This window comes from Dipodomys spectabilis, unplaced genomic scaffold (genome assembly GCF_019054845.1).
Source record: "Dipodomys spectabilis isolate Male_0828 unplaced genomic scaffold, ASM1905484v1 ptg000128l, whole genome shotgun sequence".
Classification (NCBI taxonomy): domain Eukaryota; kingdom Metazoa; phylum Chordata; class Mammalia; order Rodentia; family Heteromyidae; genus Dipodomys; species Dipodomys spectabilis.
Window position 1 is genome coordinate 45858 of NW_024870805.1, and position 16711 is coordinate 62568.

General features: G+C 46.1%; 1 protein-coding gene across 7 annotated transcripts in view; it reads left to right on the forward strand.

The window, feature by feature from the left end:
• The first annotated feature begins 1532 nt into the window (after positions 1-1532).
• Positions 1533-16711, forward strand: part of Fbxo25 (F-box protein 25) — a 29391-nt gene continuing 14212 nt past the window's right edge. Inside the window, exons 1-7 of one of the 7 annotated variants that reach the window (XM_042689879.1) lie at positions 1536-1704; positions 4952-5027; positions 5255-5395; positions 9346-9446; positions 10644-10693; positions 13237-13329; positions 15877-15970. In XM_042689879.1, the coding sequence (XP_042545813.1) occupies positions 5262-5395; positions 9346-9446; positions 10644-10693; positions 13237-13329; positions 15877-15970 (472 nt within the window). In that variant the 5' untranslated portion in view covers positions 1536-1704; positions 4952-5027; positions 5255-5261. Of the gene's footprint in view, positions 1716-4951; positions 5028-5251; positions 5396-9345; positions 9447-10643; positions 10694-13236; positions 13330-15876; positions 15971-16711 lie in introns of all 7 variants that reach the window. The other 6 variants (XM_042689880.1, XM_042689883.1, XM_042689877.1 and 3 more) reach the window with 6 other exon arrangements.

The window sequence follows — 16711 nt, forward strand, 5'->3', positions numbered from 1 at the left end:
AATCTCATAGATTTCCTGCCTGGATTGGCTTGGAACTGTGTTCCTTAGATCTGAGCCTCCTAAATAGCTAGCAAAACAGGAAAGCGTCACCATCACCCAGCCCTCTGGTGTTGAAGTAAGTCCCTGAATTCATTCCAAAAGACAGCTTTAGGATGCTTTTCTTTGTTTTTCAGAAGAAATATTTTCCATTTCTAAGAGAGGCTCTCTTGACCAAAAATAAAAAAACAAAAAGCTCACGTGCTCATACAGAATAAATCGGACTTAGCATAAGCACTTGATTTCCAAAGTGTGAAGTATCTGAGGGTAACCGGTCCCTTAGGGGGCAGACCCGGGGTGAGCATGCGCAGAGCGTGCATCCGAGGGAGCAGACCCGGGGTGAGGGTGGGCACAGCGTGCATCCGAGGGGGCAGACCTAGGGTGAGCGTGCGCACAGCATGCATCCGAGGGGGCAGACACAGGGTGAGCGTGGGCATAGCGTGCATCCGAGGGGGCGGACCTGGGGTGTGCGCACAGCGTGAGCGTGCGCACAGCGTGCATCCGAGGGGTCGGACCTGGGGTGTGCGCAGAGCGTGCATCCGAGGGGGCAGACCCGGGGTGAGCGTGCTCACAGCGTGCATCCGAGGGAGCAGACCCGGGGTGAGGGTGGGCACAGCGTGCATCCGAGGGGGCAGATCCGGGGTGAGCGTGCTCACAGCGTGCATCCGAGGGGGCAGATCCGGGGTGAGCGTGCTCACAGCGTGCATCCGAGGGAGCAGATCCGGGGTGAGGGTGGGCACAGCGTGCATCCGAGGGGGCAGACCCGGGTGAGCGTGCGCACAAGCGTGCATCCGAGGGAGCAGATCCGGGGTGAGGGTGGGCACAGCGTGCATCCGAGGGGGCAGACCCGGGGTGAGCGTGCGCACAGCGTGCATCCGAAGGGGCAGACCCGGGGTGAGCGTGCGCACAGCGTGCATCCGAGGGGGCAGACCCGGGGTGAGCGTGCGCACAGCGTGCATCCGAGGGGGCAGACCCGGGTGAGCGTGCGCACAAGCGTGCTACACAGTCTGACACACTTTGCGCGCGAGCACCTTGTGCGCACAGCAGTCCCGCTGACCCGGTCGCCCGCGTCGCGGTGAGGGGCCGGCCTGCGCGGCCTCTGGCGGACCCTCGAGCTGGAGCCTACCTGACCCGCAGCCTGCTCAGGGTCTACCCTTTGACCGTTCCCGCCCCACCTCCCATCCGGGCGCCTAGAGGAGGCTTCCCAGATCATCCCCGCCTTCTGGGAGGATCGGAACGGAACGCCGCTGTGAACGAGGCCACCAGGAGTCTTAGAAGGAGCGCGCTGGAGCCTGGGCTCGATCCCCGGACCCGGGTGGGTGGCGCTGCGGAGCAGCGGGCGGGGCAGCGCGCTGGGCGTCCCCCCGGACGCCGGGCGGTGAGGTGCCAAGCCGGCGTGTGCGCGCGGCCAGGGGCGCTCCCGCGTGGGCAGCCACAGTCCAGCCTGCCCGGACCCGCGAGCAGGCTTCCGCGAGGAGGAGCCCACTGCGCACGCGCTCATCCGCACCGGGTAGCAACAAGGCCACGCGGCACCACGCCGGCCAATCAGGAAGGTCGGAGGCGGGGCTTTCCCTGGCGCGCCCCGTGGGGCGGCGGGCGACTTCCGGCAATAACCTACACCGCCGGTCCCGGCGCGCGAGGCCCGTGCGCGTCAGGCGGGGCCGCCAGGTGAGACGCGCCGCCGGGTGAGACGCGCCGCGGCAGGCCGGGTGGGGAGGCGGCGGCGGCGGCTCCGGGTGGGGCGCGGGCCGCGCGGTTCCGGCGAGGGGGGCGGCGAGGGAGGGAAGGGGCCGCGCGGGCCGTGGGCTCCGGCGGTGCTGCCCGCGGCGGGCCCTGCGGCGGTCCGCTCGGCACGCCCTCCTCGGCCGGCCGGGCCGCGGGGCCTCCGCCCGCCGCGGGTGCGCGTCCTCGCCGGGGGCCGCCCGGCGGTGAGCGGCGGTGAGCGCCCGCCGCCCCGGGCTGGCCGCGGGCGCCCCACGCTCCCGCGCCCCGGGGCTCCGCACTCCCCTCCCGGCGCCCCGCACTCCCCTCCCGGCGCCCCGCACTCCCCTCCCGGCGCCCCGCACTCCCCTCCCCGCGCCCCGCACTCCCCTCCCCGCACTCCCTTCCCCGCACTCCCTTCCCCGCGCCCCGCACTCCCCTCCCCGCACTCCCCTCCCCGCACTCCCTTCCCCGCGCCCCGCACTCCCCTCCCCGCACTCCCCTCCCCGCACTCCCCTCCCCGCACTCCCTTCCCCGCGCCCCGCACTCCCCTCCCCGCACTCCCCTCCCCGCGCCCCGCACTCCCCTCCCCGCGCCCCGCACTCCCCTCCCCGCACTCCCTTCCCCGCGCCCCGCACTCCCCTCCCCGCACTCCCCTCCCCGCACTCCCCTCCCCGCACTCCCCTCCCCGCACTCCCTTCCCCGCGCCCCGCACTCCCCTCCCCGCACTCCCCTCCCCGCGCCCCGCACTCCCCTCCCCCCACTCCCTTCCCCGCGCCCCGCACTCCCCTCCCCGCACTCCCTTCCCCGCGCCCCGCACTCCCCTCCCCGCGCCCCGCACTCCCCTCCCCGCACTCCCCTCCCCGCGCCCCGCACTCCCCTCCCCGCACTCCCTTCCCCGCGCCCCGCACTCCCCTCCCCGCACTCCCCTCCCCGCGCCCCGCACTCCCCTCCCCGCGCCCCGCACTCCCCTCCCCGCGCCCCGCACTCCCCTCCCCGCACTCCCCTCCCCGCGCCCCGCACTCCCCTCCCCGCACTCCCCTCCCCGCGCCCCGCACTCCCCTCCCCGCACTCCCCTCCCCACGCCCCGCACTCCGCGGCCCGCACTCCCCTCCCCGCGAGGACCCCGCAGCGCCCCGGGTCCCGCCCCCCTCCGCCGCGGACTTCCTTCCCGCGCCGCCCAGGTGACACCTTCCCCAGGTAAACCCGCGTCCACCCCGCCTGCGTCTGCGCCCCCTCGCTCCCCGCAGCCGAGGCGGTGGCCATTTCTTACCCTCCCCCTGGACGTTTAAATGAACGGGACGAGCGTTCCTTCCGCCGCGGAGCCTTTCATTAGCAGCTCTGCCTGATCCCCTGGGCTCTTAGGGTCCTGAAATCCAGCTCTAAGTTCTGTTGGTGTCATTCCCGTCATCTCACTTAGAAACGAGTCGTACAGTGCTCAGAATGTGAACAAAATCCTCAAAACTGCATGTTGTTTGGGAAGGTGTTCAGGGTTGCCATGAACACAGAAGTCAGAGCCTGGCTTCTGGAGCAAAACTCTTTCTAAACCTGTGAAATGGGAATGATGCTTCCTGCTTTGTAGGACAGAAGGCAGACCAAACTCATACTGGCGCTAAGAAATGTTTGTCGCTAGTATTTTCACGCTAATGAAAAGGTTAATGGAAGGTTTAGTTTAGGTTCTTTCATGGCCAGGAGTTTCTAAATGAAATGAATGTCATAAACTCGTACAACACACAGTGCATGCCCTTCCTGTCACGGGGAGTAGAAACCACCCAATATGCAGTTATAATGTAGTTCAGCTCCATATGCTCTTTGACATTAGTCTTAGCATGCCGTGTGCCGAAAAATCATGCATTATAAAAATATATAATAACTCACTGGACTTCACTTATTTTCTCACGTTTATTAATTTGGAAGAGTAATTTTCCAGGATTTTGCCCTGGTCAGAGTTTTATAACAAACCTAATTTAATAGCAACACCTTCTTACTAGGAAGCCATGTCTTTTAGCATATAAATTCGTTTAAAATGTAGCAAGCCATGCTTCTGAAACATTGTTTACTGAATTGTAAGATCAGATACTCACTTTGAGAGTAACTTGACACATGGGCCTTTTAAATTACAATTCTTTTGTTTCGTGTGTGTGTGTGTGTGTGTGTGTGTGTGTGTGTGTGTGTTTTGTTGGTCATGGGGCTTGAACTCTGGACTTGGGCGCTGGCCCTGCTCTCTTCAGCTCAAGCCACAGCACCACTTCCGGTTTTCTGGTGGTTGATTAAAGAGACTCCTGAACTTTCCTGCCCAGGCTGGCTTTGAACCCTGATCCTCAGATCTCAGTCTCCTGAATAGCTAGGATTACAAGCATGAGGCAATAGCGCCTGGCTGTTGCTTGTTGTTGTTGTTGTTAATTTGGTTTGGTTTACTTTTTTGAGATAAGGTATTTTTATTTATTTATTTTTGGGAGCTTTGGTCATGGGGCCTGAACTCTGGGCCTGGGCTCTGTCCCTCAGCTCTTCAGCTCAAGGCTAGTGCTCTACCACTTGAGCCACAACGGCACTTCCGGCTTTTTTTCTTTTTGCCTATGTGGTGCTGAGGAATCGAATCCAGGGCCTCAGGCATGCAAGGCAAGTGTTCTACCACTCAGCCACCTTCCCAGCCCCGAGATAAGGTATTTAAGTGTAGCCTAGGCTAGTCTTGAACTTTCAACTCTTGCTTTAACCTTTGTGCTGGGATTATATGCATACACCATTATACCTGATGCTAGTGACTTTTCAATTATTTTTTAAATCTGCTCTCAGGTTCTATGTCATTGTTTATGACTACCTGGCTTATGTTTTCAAACATAAATCATAGGACTTCAGATCATGACATGGCGAGTCAATGAAATATACCCATCGGCAAGCCATCTTTGTCTCCCTGTCGAAAAATCTGGGATGCTGGCTGACTTATTTCCATGGTCCACTAGCATTGCACTCCTGCCAATCATTAAGTTATGTCTGACTGCATCACTTTCCTAAGAAACTTTTTGACCCCTCAGAATGAAACCCAATTCCTTATCTTATGCAGCCATTATACCTTCTTTCATTCTGACTGTGAGTGACAGTCTGCTGTCATTCATGCCACCTTCTCTGAAATGGGTCCACACTAGTGTGGTTCAGATGCTGTTGCACCTAACTTCAAGCAGAGAGAGCACTACTTGGCATTCCCTCACCTTTGCAGATGTGAGCTCAGGAGTCACCTGGGATGAGCCTGTCATGATACACACATTATGGAATTAGAAAATCCAACTTACCAGGTTAGTACTGTGTAGCCAGAGCACTGTGTTATTGTCACTGTTTTGTCACATTGGCTAGCCAACATAAAGTGATGAGTAGGCATGCTAAGTAATAATTTATTCTTTATAATCACTGATCATATGCTCTAAATGAAACTTCTCTCTCTTGGTATGTATGTACGTACACAGACACACACACACACCACACACACACCGCCACGCTTTTAATGTAAGCTAACTTTTTACAGGAGAACAATGCCGTTTCTGGGTCAGGATTGGAGATCTCCTGGATGGAGCTGGATTAAAACTGAGGATGGTTGGAAAAGATGTGACTCCGGCAGCCCTGAGCTCGGAACTGAGAATAGACAGTATACTGTCAATCACAACATGTGAGTAGTTTAGCTAAGGAATGAGTGCAGATTGCTTGACAGCTACACATGAATGTTCCTTATTATTCAAAACATTTAATCCACACATAAGATATAGGTATTGCTGTTAGCTGAATATAAGAGAATTGAAAGAGATTTCACAACACATTTGAGGGACATCATTGTATCTTACACAGGACCAAAGTTTTAAGTTTCTTTTCTATTCAGAATGTGCATTGATATAGTGAGTTTGCTCAGTGCTGAATGGCACACTGCCACTGTGAGTGTGCAGCCTCATCTGCACAGTCCTAGCATTGTTGCCCACCACATGTGCATTCTGATGGTGGAATAATTGAGGCATCTCTGCACTCAGCCTACAGTTAATGAATCATGACTGCCCTTACCTTGTTGGCTGGAGGTGCCAGGTGCAGGAAGTAAGGCTGTGGGTCTGTCTGAAGTGTGGGCATGTATACTGATACAGTCTTGAGATGTCATGTGCACAGGAATAGAACTCTGCTCACTGTTGATAATGTGGAAGCTTACAACTGTCTAGGGTCATCATTCTCTGGAGTGTCATGGGTCTAAGCATTTTTTTATTGTAAACTTTTATGAAACATTTAATAAATGTGCATAACTTTGACATTGGATAGCTTTAGATCAGAGACCATTTTTTGCAGATTATTTTTTTGGTTATTGGTGGTGGTTGGGCCCAAACTACGGGCCTGGGCGCTGTCCCTGAGCTCTTCAGCTTAAGGCTAGTGCTCTACCACTTGAGCCACAGCACCACTTCAGGCTTTTTCTGCTTATGTGGTGCTGAGGAATCAAACCAGGGCCTCATGCATGCAAGGCAAGCACTCTACCACTAAGCCACCTTCCTGGCCCTATTTTTTGCAGTTTTTAAAGTATAAAGTAATTTTATATTAGGTAACAGTTAGGATGGGTTATAAAGTTACAGTTTTTAAAAAGCTTTAATTGAAATGCAGTGTTGCAGCTAGTTCTACCCCCCCCCCCCCACATAACAACAACAAAAAAAGAAAAACAAGCAATTATTAAAAAAAAAGGATTGGAGAGTACAGTCCAGACATATTAGTAGCTTAGGGTCTCATGTGTCTTTGCTGAAAACTCATCTATCTACCCTCTTCATACTTACAAACAAATCTTTGAAATAGTCATTGCTGTGCAGGGTAGAAAGGCGTTATGTTGTTACTAAGACAAAAAGTATTAGAGCCACACTACCTGCCTTGGTGTGCTGGAAAGGAGCCATTGTGCACTGGTTTAACCCAAGTGACAGGTATTTTGATTGGGACACTAACGGCTAATTAAGAAAAACAAAGACATGATTACTATGGAAGTTTACAAACAGGCAGAACAGAAAGACTTATGTAAATATTAAGTACTACTTATTAACACTTATACATACTGAATTTTAATTCTGAAAGCATTTCTTCTTCTCTCCCACTTTGGTATACCTGAAAGAGTACATATCTTACAGTATAAAAACCACTACAGAAAAATTGCATCCTTTCTCCCTTTTAAAATACTTTGTAAAAAGAGCAAGTAAATGAATAGTTTCTCCAAAGTAGATGCTCTCCTTTGAGTTTTAGGGTGGTACTCCCCAGGGCATAACTCCCAAAGACCTCTGAGTTCCGTGGAGCCTACATTAATCCAGGCAGTGCCCAACAGTATCCAGGTAGAACATGAAGGTGGACCCTATAGCCAGCAGTGGATCTCAGACTAGGCCTATGGAAGACATGTTCACTGCAGGCAGCCTACTCTGGGCTCAGCAGAACAAGTCTGAATCCACAGGGTAGAAGCAACTGAGTGTTGCCTCCCACCATGGAAGTGTCCATGAGCATTCAGCTGTCTTACCACCTGCCTCACACTGGAGGTCTGGCCACATACAAGATGTTTCCCCTCATTAGTGGAGCTGATTAGTCCATTTCTCTCTCTCTTTTTTCTTTGTCAGTCATGGGGCTTGAATGTAGGACCTGAGCTCTTTTGCTCAAGGTGAGTGCTCTACCACTTTGAGCCACAGCGCTACTTCTGGTTTTCCAGTGTTTAATTGGACATAAGAGTCTCATAGACTTTCCTTTCCAGGTTGGCTTCAAACAATAAGAGGATCTCAGCTTTCTGAGTAGCTAGGAATATAGGCATGAACCACCGGCACCCGGCCACCTGCTCTTTTTTGTATCCTGTTTCTGTGACACTATTTCTAGAGAATAATGTTATTTCTGCCTTACTTTGATGTGTTTGTGGGTTAAGTTAGAAAAGGATTTCAGATTCAAAAGTGTTTCCATTCAATATTTGAACTAATGATAACAAACAAGAATAAGATTAAGTATGATTTAGAGGGCCAGGAATCCCAGGCCAGAAAAATAAATAATTGGCAAACCCTCATCTCAACCAATGAACCAAAGGTGCTGGTTTATAGCTCTAAGCCTATCCCTGCAGGAGGTGTAGGGAGAACGAGTGTGTTCCAGGTCAGCTCAGGCAAAAACACAAGACCCTGTCCAAAAAGTAACTATGGCAAAAAGGACTGGGGATATAGTTCAAGTCATGGCAAGTATAAGGGCCCGAGTTCAAATTCAGTACCATCCCCACCAAAAATGATTCAAAGAACAGTGAGTTTCCTTGGTAACATTTACTGACTGTGCTTGTTTCACATACTCTTTTGCTTGTCTTGATAGTTTATGGCAATTCCCCATGTTGTTTCAGTCTCTTCTGAGCATGATAAACAGATTTGTGTGGTAGACTCAGCACTGGTGAGGGACAAGGAGCTCTTACACAGTTTTCTTGTCAAGGAACAATGATGGATAAATACAAAATTGTGATGTCCTGAGTTCTGGATATAGTTCCCCCATATCTCTTCCAGCTACCAGATTTCCACATTTCCTTTTTCCTTATTTGGAGACTGAAACAGGCTACTCATTGCATTAAAAAAAAATAGTAACAGTTTTAGGCAAATTAACTTGTTTGATTTTCTTTTTTTGGTTGTGGGTCTTGAACTCAGAGCATGAGCACTGTTCTTCATCCTCTGTGCTCATGGATAGCCACTGTGCCACTTGAGCCACAGCTCTACTTCTGGTTTTGAGTGGTAAATTGGAGGTAAGAGTTTCGTGGGCACTCTTCTGCCAGGGCTGGCTCTGAACCATGATCCTCAGATCTCAGCCTCCTTAGTAGCTAGGATGACAGGTATGAGCCACCAGTGCCCAGCCATATTTAGTTTTGATAGTATAAGTTTCTGTTTATGGTTTTTCTTAGTATAAGAAACTCCCTTAGAAAAAAAAGGAAAGATACTCAGGCTGTTATTACCTTGCCTATAAATTCCTAATCTCATTTAAAAAATATTAGAAAACTTTACATTTATTCAAATAGTAAAAATGTAAGCTGCTTTCATCTGGTTCCATTAAGTGCCTTAACAACTTACTTGACTTTCAATTATTTTGAAAAATGCTTAGGGTAGCAGTAATTGGCTTAAATTAAGTCTTTGAAAATGTGGAGGATCATGGAAATATATTAGTTGAAGTGCTTAATCAAGTTTGGATCAGGAATTCTTGTTGTCTGATGTCATTGGGTATCATACTGACACGAGCATTTTTCCCCCAAAGCTTTTATAGTTTTGCTTATACTCACATTGTTTTAGTAAATTATTTTGATGTCTTTTGAAGTTTGACTAAGCAACTAAGAAACATTGGGAGGTGGGTTTTAAAACACGTCTAGGACTTTTTGGTGTAAGATTCTCAAAAGAACTAGGATATAGCTTAAAATACTCAAAATGCAAAAAACATATTAGTTACTTTTGGGTTTGAAGCTCATGATCTCTGAAAATTAATTCATACTTTTATGAATTTACTTTTAGAATTTAACATGATTTTAATTTTTGAAAATCAAATATTCTGTTCTCTAACAAAAAGCCAAATGAAGTTCTTCCTGGAGAAAAAATGTTTTACAGAAATATGTCTTTATTTTAGCATATTGAATAGTGGAGAAGAAATATTCAATAATGAAGAATGTGAATATGCATCCAAAAAAAGGAAAAAAGACCATTTTGGAAATGATACAAATGCTCAAAGTAAGACCATTTCAGTTAATAATCTTGTATGTTACTTGTGGAGTATGTAAATATGCTAAATTATTTTGTTAGTGCTATCTGATGATATGAAAAGTGATGCAGGTATATAAATAAGCACCATGTTCAGTATTGCCCACTAGGTTAACGATCACACTTCTTGCAACTGAACTATTTGAGTTGGTAAGATGTTCACAAACAAGAGATGGCAGTGTGTACACCACAATCAGTTTATCGTCTGCATGGCTAAATGTTATTCTGAACTCACTCTGTTCCTGAGAGGGATGAGGACCTAGGTGTAGGGTCATTGAGCGGTCAAGGGAGGAGCTAAAGATTGGGATGCAGGATGTCACGCAGGTAGAAGGGTACAGAGTAGGGGCTTTCACAGATGCCCACTGCAGTGTGGGTTAATAACATCTGAAAAGGAGTAAAGAAGGCAGGGTCACTTGGAGAACCCTTGTGATCCAAGAAGCATGGACTCTCACAAAGGGCAGTAAAAGAGCAGAAGTTTGTATTAGAGCACATAGGATGCATGTACTCATTTAATTGCATTTTCTGAGCATTTATATTTTGATATGAGTATAGCCATTGATAATACCAATTTTCTTCTAAGTTACTAAGAGAAGGTACTTGGATTTTTTTATTTAAAAATTATCTTAAAGGGATTTCAACTCCACATGTCAATTTGTGAGCATGATGCATTTTGAACAGGGTCACTCCTTCCATTGTTCTCCCCATCTCTCCCAACTACAAAGGACATGGTGTTTTCTTTCTTTCTTTTTTTTTTTTTTTTTTATTGGCCGGTCGTGGGGCCTGAACTTTGGGCCTGGGCCCTGTTCCTCAGCTCTTCAGTTCAAGTCTAGCGCTCTACCACTTGAGCCACAGCGCCACTTCTGGCTTTTTCTGCTTATGTGGTACTGAGGACTCAAACCCAGGGCCTCATGCATGCAAGGCAAGCACTCTGCCACTGACTACCTTCCTAGCCCCATGGTGTTTTCTTAAATCATTCTTTTCATATGGAAGTATGGCAACTCTTCTTTACTTACATCAGGAAACAAGGCATTTCTTTTTACTAAGTAAAATCATCTCTCACAGATAACATGTCATAATTTTATTAGCTTATCCAGTTATTAAAATTCCTTTAAATTTTCATTTTGAAATAATTTGTCATGCTTTAAAAGTAGCTCACTTTTATTCTAGGTTTTTATCGTGAAAAATGGATCTATGTCCATAAAGAAAGCACAAAAGAAGTAAGTGATATTTTAAATAAGAGTATATTTAAATAATAGTATACTATATTGTTCTGTTGATTATGTCATGTTAAATTATTTCTTCTACAGTATCAAATCTGGTTCACATTGTAACAGATAAATACATGTTAAGAACTTTTGAAGCAATGAGTACAATTATGATGGGCGTGTGTTTGAGTATGTGTTGTGTATATTGTTTGTGTATGTGTACTGTATGCTGTTGATCTTTGAGGTATGATATGTATGGCACTGTATGGTATTTGTGGTACATGGTATCTGTAGTGTGTTTATATAGGGGTTCGTGCATATGTGCTATGTGATGTGTGCGGCACGTGCATGTATATGGTGCATGGTATGTGCATAGGTATGACATAGTATGGTATGTATGTGTGTGGTTAGCGGCATATGGTGTATGATGTGTATGTATGTATGCTGTTGGGTGTCATGTTTGCACGTGTATACTATATGTACAGCTGTGGTATTTTATATGTATAATGTGTTTGTATATGATGTGCATGTGTATGTGGTATGTGTTTTGTGTGTAGTATGGGCACATGTGTGATATTTGTGAATATCTGCCATGTGTGTGATAGGCATATATGTGGTATTTGTTAGATGTCTGTGTTTAGCCTGTGCTAGGTGCATACTTATGGCGTGTACAGGTATCCAGTATAGAGTGTATATGATATGTTTGTATATATGCATATGAGCAATGTTTATGGCATGTGTTATACATGTATATGCATACATCTCTGAGTCAGCAGGTCTTTACACCAAGTGTGCATTCCTAGGAGGTTGATATATATGTTAGCATGAGCTGGAGATGTGGTTGGTAGGGATTTTCTTCATTTGGTATCATGTATTTGGGGGTATGTCATGTGTTTTGGGCATCTTTGAGCCCATCATTTCCTGTGGAGGTGGGCTATAGGAAACTTGTTGAGGTTGGACCTGCCTACAGAGCAGTTTGAACTATCTCTATCATTGATTGCCCACCTGCTTAAAGCACTTTTTTTTTTTTTGGATCAGTCATAGAGCCTGAATTTGTGCCTGGGTGCTGTCCCTCAGCTCTTCAGCCTAAGGCTAGCACTCTACTACTTGAGCCACAGTGCCACTTCTGGCCTTTTCTGCTTATGTGGTGCTGAGGAATTGAACCCAGGGCCTCATGCATGCAAGGCCAGCGCTCTACCTACCACTGAGCCACCTTCCCAGCCCTTAAAGCACTCTTTTGATAGCTTTGGTCAACAAACCACTCTGTTACCCAATTCTGTATTTGGAATCAAGGAAGCCTAATTCTTTTTATTATAGCTGTGAAATTTCACATTTGCTCTGTTTCAGAGCAGTTGGGGAAAATAACTTCAGGATAATATAGGGTAAGTTACACATTCCAGGAACATTTAATAATTTATATGCTTAAGTTAGCCCACTTTTCTAGAAGGAATTAGATTTTAAGAAAGAAAAGTTACTTAACCCTATATGGTAAATGGAATGTAACCTTACTCTGATCCTTGACATAAACTTTTAAGTCACCATTGAAAGACCAACAAAACAGTGTATAAAGAAACAATAAGCAAAGCTTGAGCTTATAAAAGACTGTTTGCTACTTCATCAGAACCCTCCTGCTTGCACCTGGTGTAGATCAGCTGGCCAAGGAAGGCAGACACATTTGAGTGATACACTCTGATCAGATCCAGTTCTCATTGTTAGATGGTGCCTACCTTCACTCTCAGAGAAGAAGAAATTAAAGAAATTACCTCAGCGTCCTTTGCTTCCCCCCAGATCCAGAAACACCCTGCACATAGCAGTTGCTTAGTTAATGTGTATGTTGATGTTTCATGGGAGTACATGATGTGTGCACAAATTAGGGCTGTTCTTGAGTTTGGACATTAAGACCAGGCAGGTCTCCCTAGTTTCTTCATGGAGGTCAGCAGATCACTGCCACCCTTCTTTGCCTGGTCAGCTCTACTCATCTGTTTGAAATTCAAGGAATCATCTATTTTGGCTTCTGTTGATTGTCCTTCAGATTATCGGTCCCTTCAGCTCTACCTAGAAAATCTGTTTATCAAGTGAAGTATTTCAGGTTCAGAAGGTGGGTTCTGAGCCTGAAGTGAACTCTGCACAAACTGGTTACAGAACAGGAGTCTGTTGTGGAAGGTTGCACAGCACAGTGGGAGACCATGGAAAACACTGTTTCATCTTGGATCCTTGGGCTTGTGCCTTTCATTACTAGCTATAGTACAGACCCTCTGAAGGGAAATTCTACGCCAGTACATAGAACACCAGCATTTGTGGCCTGGTGCTCACTCTACATCAACTCCAGCAGAAGAACCACAACTTGGAATACTTCTCTTTGTCTTCCATCATCAGTAGTATAAAAAAAAGTCAATGTCCCATGTCTCATTTACATGTAAATGGCTGAATTCTAGTATTTCTCTAATGTTAATCTTCAGACTGGAAAAGGGTGCCCTCTGTCAGACCTCTGAGAAGTGTTCAGATAGCCTACCTGACATCACTGTCAACTTCAAGTCTCCCCCACTTCCTTTCAGAGGCACGGCTACTGTACCCTGGGAGAAGCCTTCAACCGGCTGGACTTCTCCAGTGCAATTCAGGATATCCGAAGGTTCACTTACGTGGTCAGAGTAAGTATTTTATTCAAAAACAGCTTTGAAGACTCTTGAAAAATGTTTGAAGTTTACAAATGTGAGCTATTAAGAATGCTCTTGGCAGCTATAGAGAGGCTACTTGTTTGCTATATAGTTAAAGAAAAAAACAAGAAACAAATGAAAAAGAACACTGAGGAAGCATGTAGAAGTTGGGGTTTGTGGACACTGGTATGTATGTTGGATCGCAGACCTCCAGGAGAGTGAGCGCTTGGGCTCTGCAGGACTTGAAGGTACCACCTCCAGTCTTCCTGACTCACAATATCATGTGGTCTTTCTCTGAATTTTCACATGCATTATCACTGAGAATGACCTTTTTTCATAGAGAAAGAGGAAGGTAGTAGAGAAAAGTTGTTGTATTCTCAAAAACAACTTGCGGCATTAACTTTTATAAGGAAATGTCTATCTTGCGCTACATTCAAAAGGAAAAGATTGTCATCAAGGGTTCCACTTACTATTTGCTTTTGTTCTCATGGAGACTATTCACTATATCTCACTGACCTCACTCTATTACAGGTAAAAGACAAGTAGTGGTTTTCCAAATTTACTTTGTTTCTAATGGTGTTTGATATACTAGGAATACTTTTTCTTAATGTTTACAGGCATTTGTAACTGTTGCTAGTCAGACAGAGATGTGGGGATAAGTAGCTGTTGGCCTTGCTGGTTTTGATGTATGATGTGATTCCACACAGTACTCATGGGTGTCTGGGGAAATAATACCATGGCTCCTCGCATCCACCTACACAGAGCTGCTATAGGCTGCTTCCTCCTGGAGAAGGTTACAATGTCTCTGTAGGTACCTCCTTTCTAGAAATAGAACTGAGACTTCACTGTGACTAGTTGAAATGTTTGGAGTTAATAGCTAGGAAAGATTCAGGCCTTCCTACTACTTCTTCACCATGTCTTTGCTGGTTGAGACTACACTTCAGTGCCTTTTCAGTGTTGGTTCTTGATCATCTGTCTACAGAAAAGGATTTGATTCTTAAGAAGGGTAGAGGAAGCCACTCCTGGAGTCTCAAGACCTCTACCTTCTTGCTTACTGAGTAGAAGGTCCAGGCAGCCAGTGCTTTGGAGAGATCAGACCACTGTTTTACCAATTCTAGTCAGCTGAACTACATCAGGATTTTTGTTTTACCTGTATACTGCACAGTTATTATTTGTTAAGTAGTTTTTCTTCAAATTGACTTTAAAACAGAAATGACTACCTTAGCTTCATCTTAAACTATAATATCTCTAGTAGCTGTAGAATGATAAATGTGTTGTTTCCTAAAATTGGCACATGTTAGGGGTGAAAGCATTTAAGAATTATAAATTTTGTGTACCTTAATTTTGGTTATTTAGAAAATTAGCTCATCTTAGAAAGTGGCACTGTGACTCATGTGGTAGAACACTAGCCTTGAGCTAAAGAGCTGAGGGACAGCACCCAGGCCCAGAGTTCAAAAAACTCATAGAAAATTAGCTCATCTTAAGTGTGTCCTAGCTGGGCACTGGTGGTTCATGCCTGTAATCCTAGCTATTCAGGAGGCTGAGATCTGAGGATTGTGATTCAAAGCCACCCCAGGCAGGAAAGCCCATAAGACTCTATCTCCAATAAACCACTAGAAAACTGGAAGTGACGCTGTGGCTCAAGTGATAGAGCACTCACCTTGAGCTGAAGAGCAGGGGGACAGTGCCCAAGCCCAGAGTTCAAGCCCCATGACAGACAAAAAAAAAAAAAAAGTGTGTCCTCTACTGCCTGTAGATGGTCCAGGACCCATTATATCCAGTGTCAGTCAGTCAGGTACTCCAGAGTGGTGTGGTTTGGTTAGCACCTAGCCCTCCTTGCAACATCTACTTGTGGTTTTTCCCTTGGGTCCTTCTGAAGTTGAGTTGGTTGTTATTGTCTTCATTCTAAGTTTTTGAAAGTATTTTATTAGAATATTTCAGTTGTAGCTGGGCACTTATAGCTCTAGCCTGTAGTCCTACACCAGAGGCTGGAGTCTAAAGATCACAGTTTGAAGCCAGCCTGGGCAGGAAAATCTGTGAGACTCTTCAATTAACCACCAAAAAGCCAGAAGTGGAGCTGTGTGGCTCGAGTGGTACAGTGCTAGAAAAGAGACTCAGGGAAAGAACTGAGGCAGTGTGTGTGTGTGTGTGTGTGTGTGTGTGTGTGTGTGTGTGTGTGTGTGTGTGTGTGTGTGTGTGTGTGTGTGTGTGTGTGTGTGTTATAAAGGGGTTTCATTCTGACAAAGCCTGTTTTACTTTTCTGTAATCCATTTATTTTCTGGGCTTTACCACAAGATTTTACATGTGCATATATTATATTTCAATCACATTGACCTCTTTTGCTATCTCTTTCCTTAGCAAACTAACTACAGCTCTATTTAGAAGTGAGTTTCTTTACTCCACCTTTTAATGTAGATTCGGTGTATTTGAATATTAATATTCAGCCATCATTCTTTTTCCCTCTCTCATTTCTCCTTATCCCCCAAACATAGCAAATGGGTTTACAGACTGCTTACCTTTTTCTTTCATCTGTTCTTTAAGCTATTGCAGCTCATTGCAAAATCCCAGTTAACTTCATTGAGTGGTGTGGCACAGAAGAATTACTTCAACATTTTGGATAAAATCGTTCAAAAGGGTAAGGTGATCACTAGAATGTTTACTACTTTAAATATTTGGGAATTTGGATTCTCGTTCTTTCCCCCTCTTTCCCTCCTGGTATATATGCAGTCAAGAATAATAATGTGAGTTCTATGACAACAACTTGCAGAAAGATGGATCTTCCATCTCCAGAATCTTCATGTGTCTGCTGTTTACCTTTGCATGCAGAGGGTTCATCATGATAGGAGAGGGAGCCAATTCCAGAGACACCCAGTCCTAAAAAGTCATTTTACCAGTTTCACTTAATGCAGCTAGCTAGTTCCATACTTTGCAAGATCATGGCTTATTTATTTAAACATCCAGTAAACTAATTATTTAATGTAGCCCAGTGATGGAAGTTTATGCCTGTAATTTCAGCTACTTGTGAGGATAAGATCTGGAGAAATGCCACTTGAGGCCAGCCTGGGTAGAAAAGTCTGAGATATTCTACCTCCAAAATAACCAACAAAAAGCATGATTGGAGACGCTAGTGGCTCAAGTGATAGAGCACCAGCTGGGCTATCAAGGCATGCAAGTGCAAGGCCCTGGATTCAAGTTCTGGTACTGACAAAAGAAAAAGAAGAAAATTACTTAATAAGCTTGCATTAATTAGCACATAGCTATTAGTCAAGGAAACTAAATTTTGCACAATTAGCTTACACACATAGACAGTTTTAGCATGTATAAACCATTTAAACATATTCTCTTACCGATTTATAAAAGAATAGTTTTATTGTTA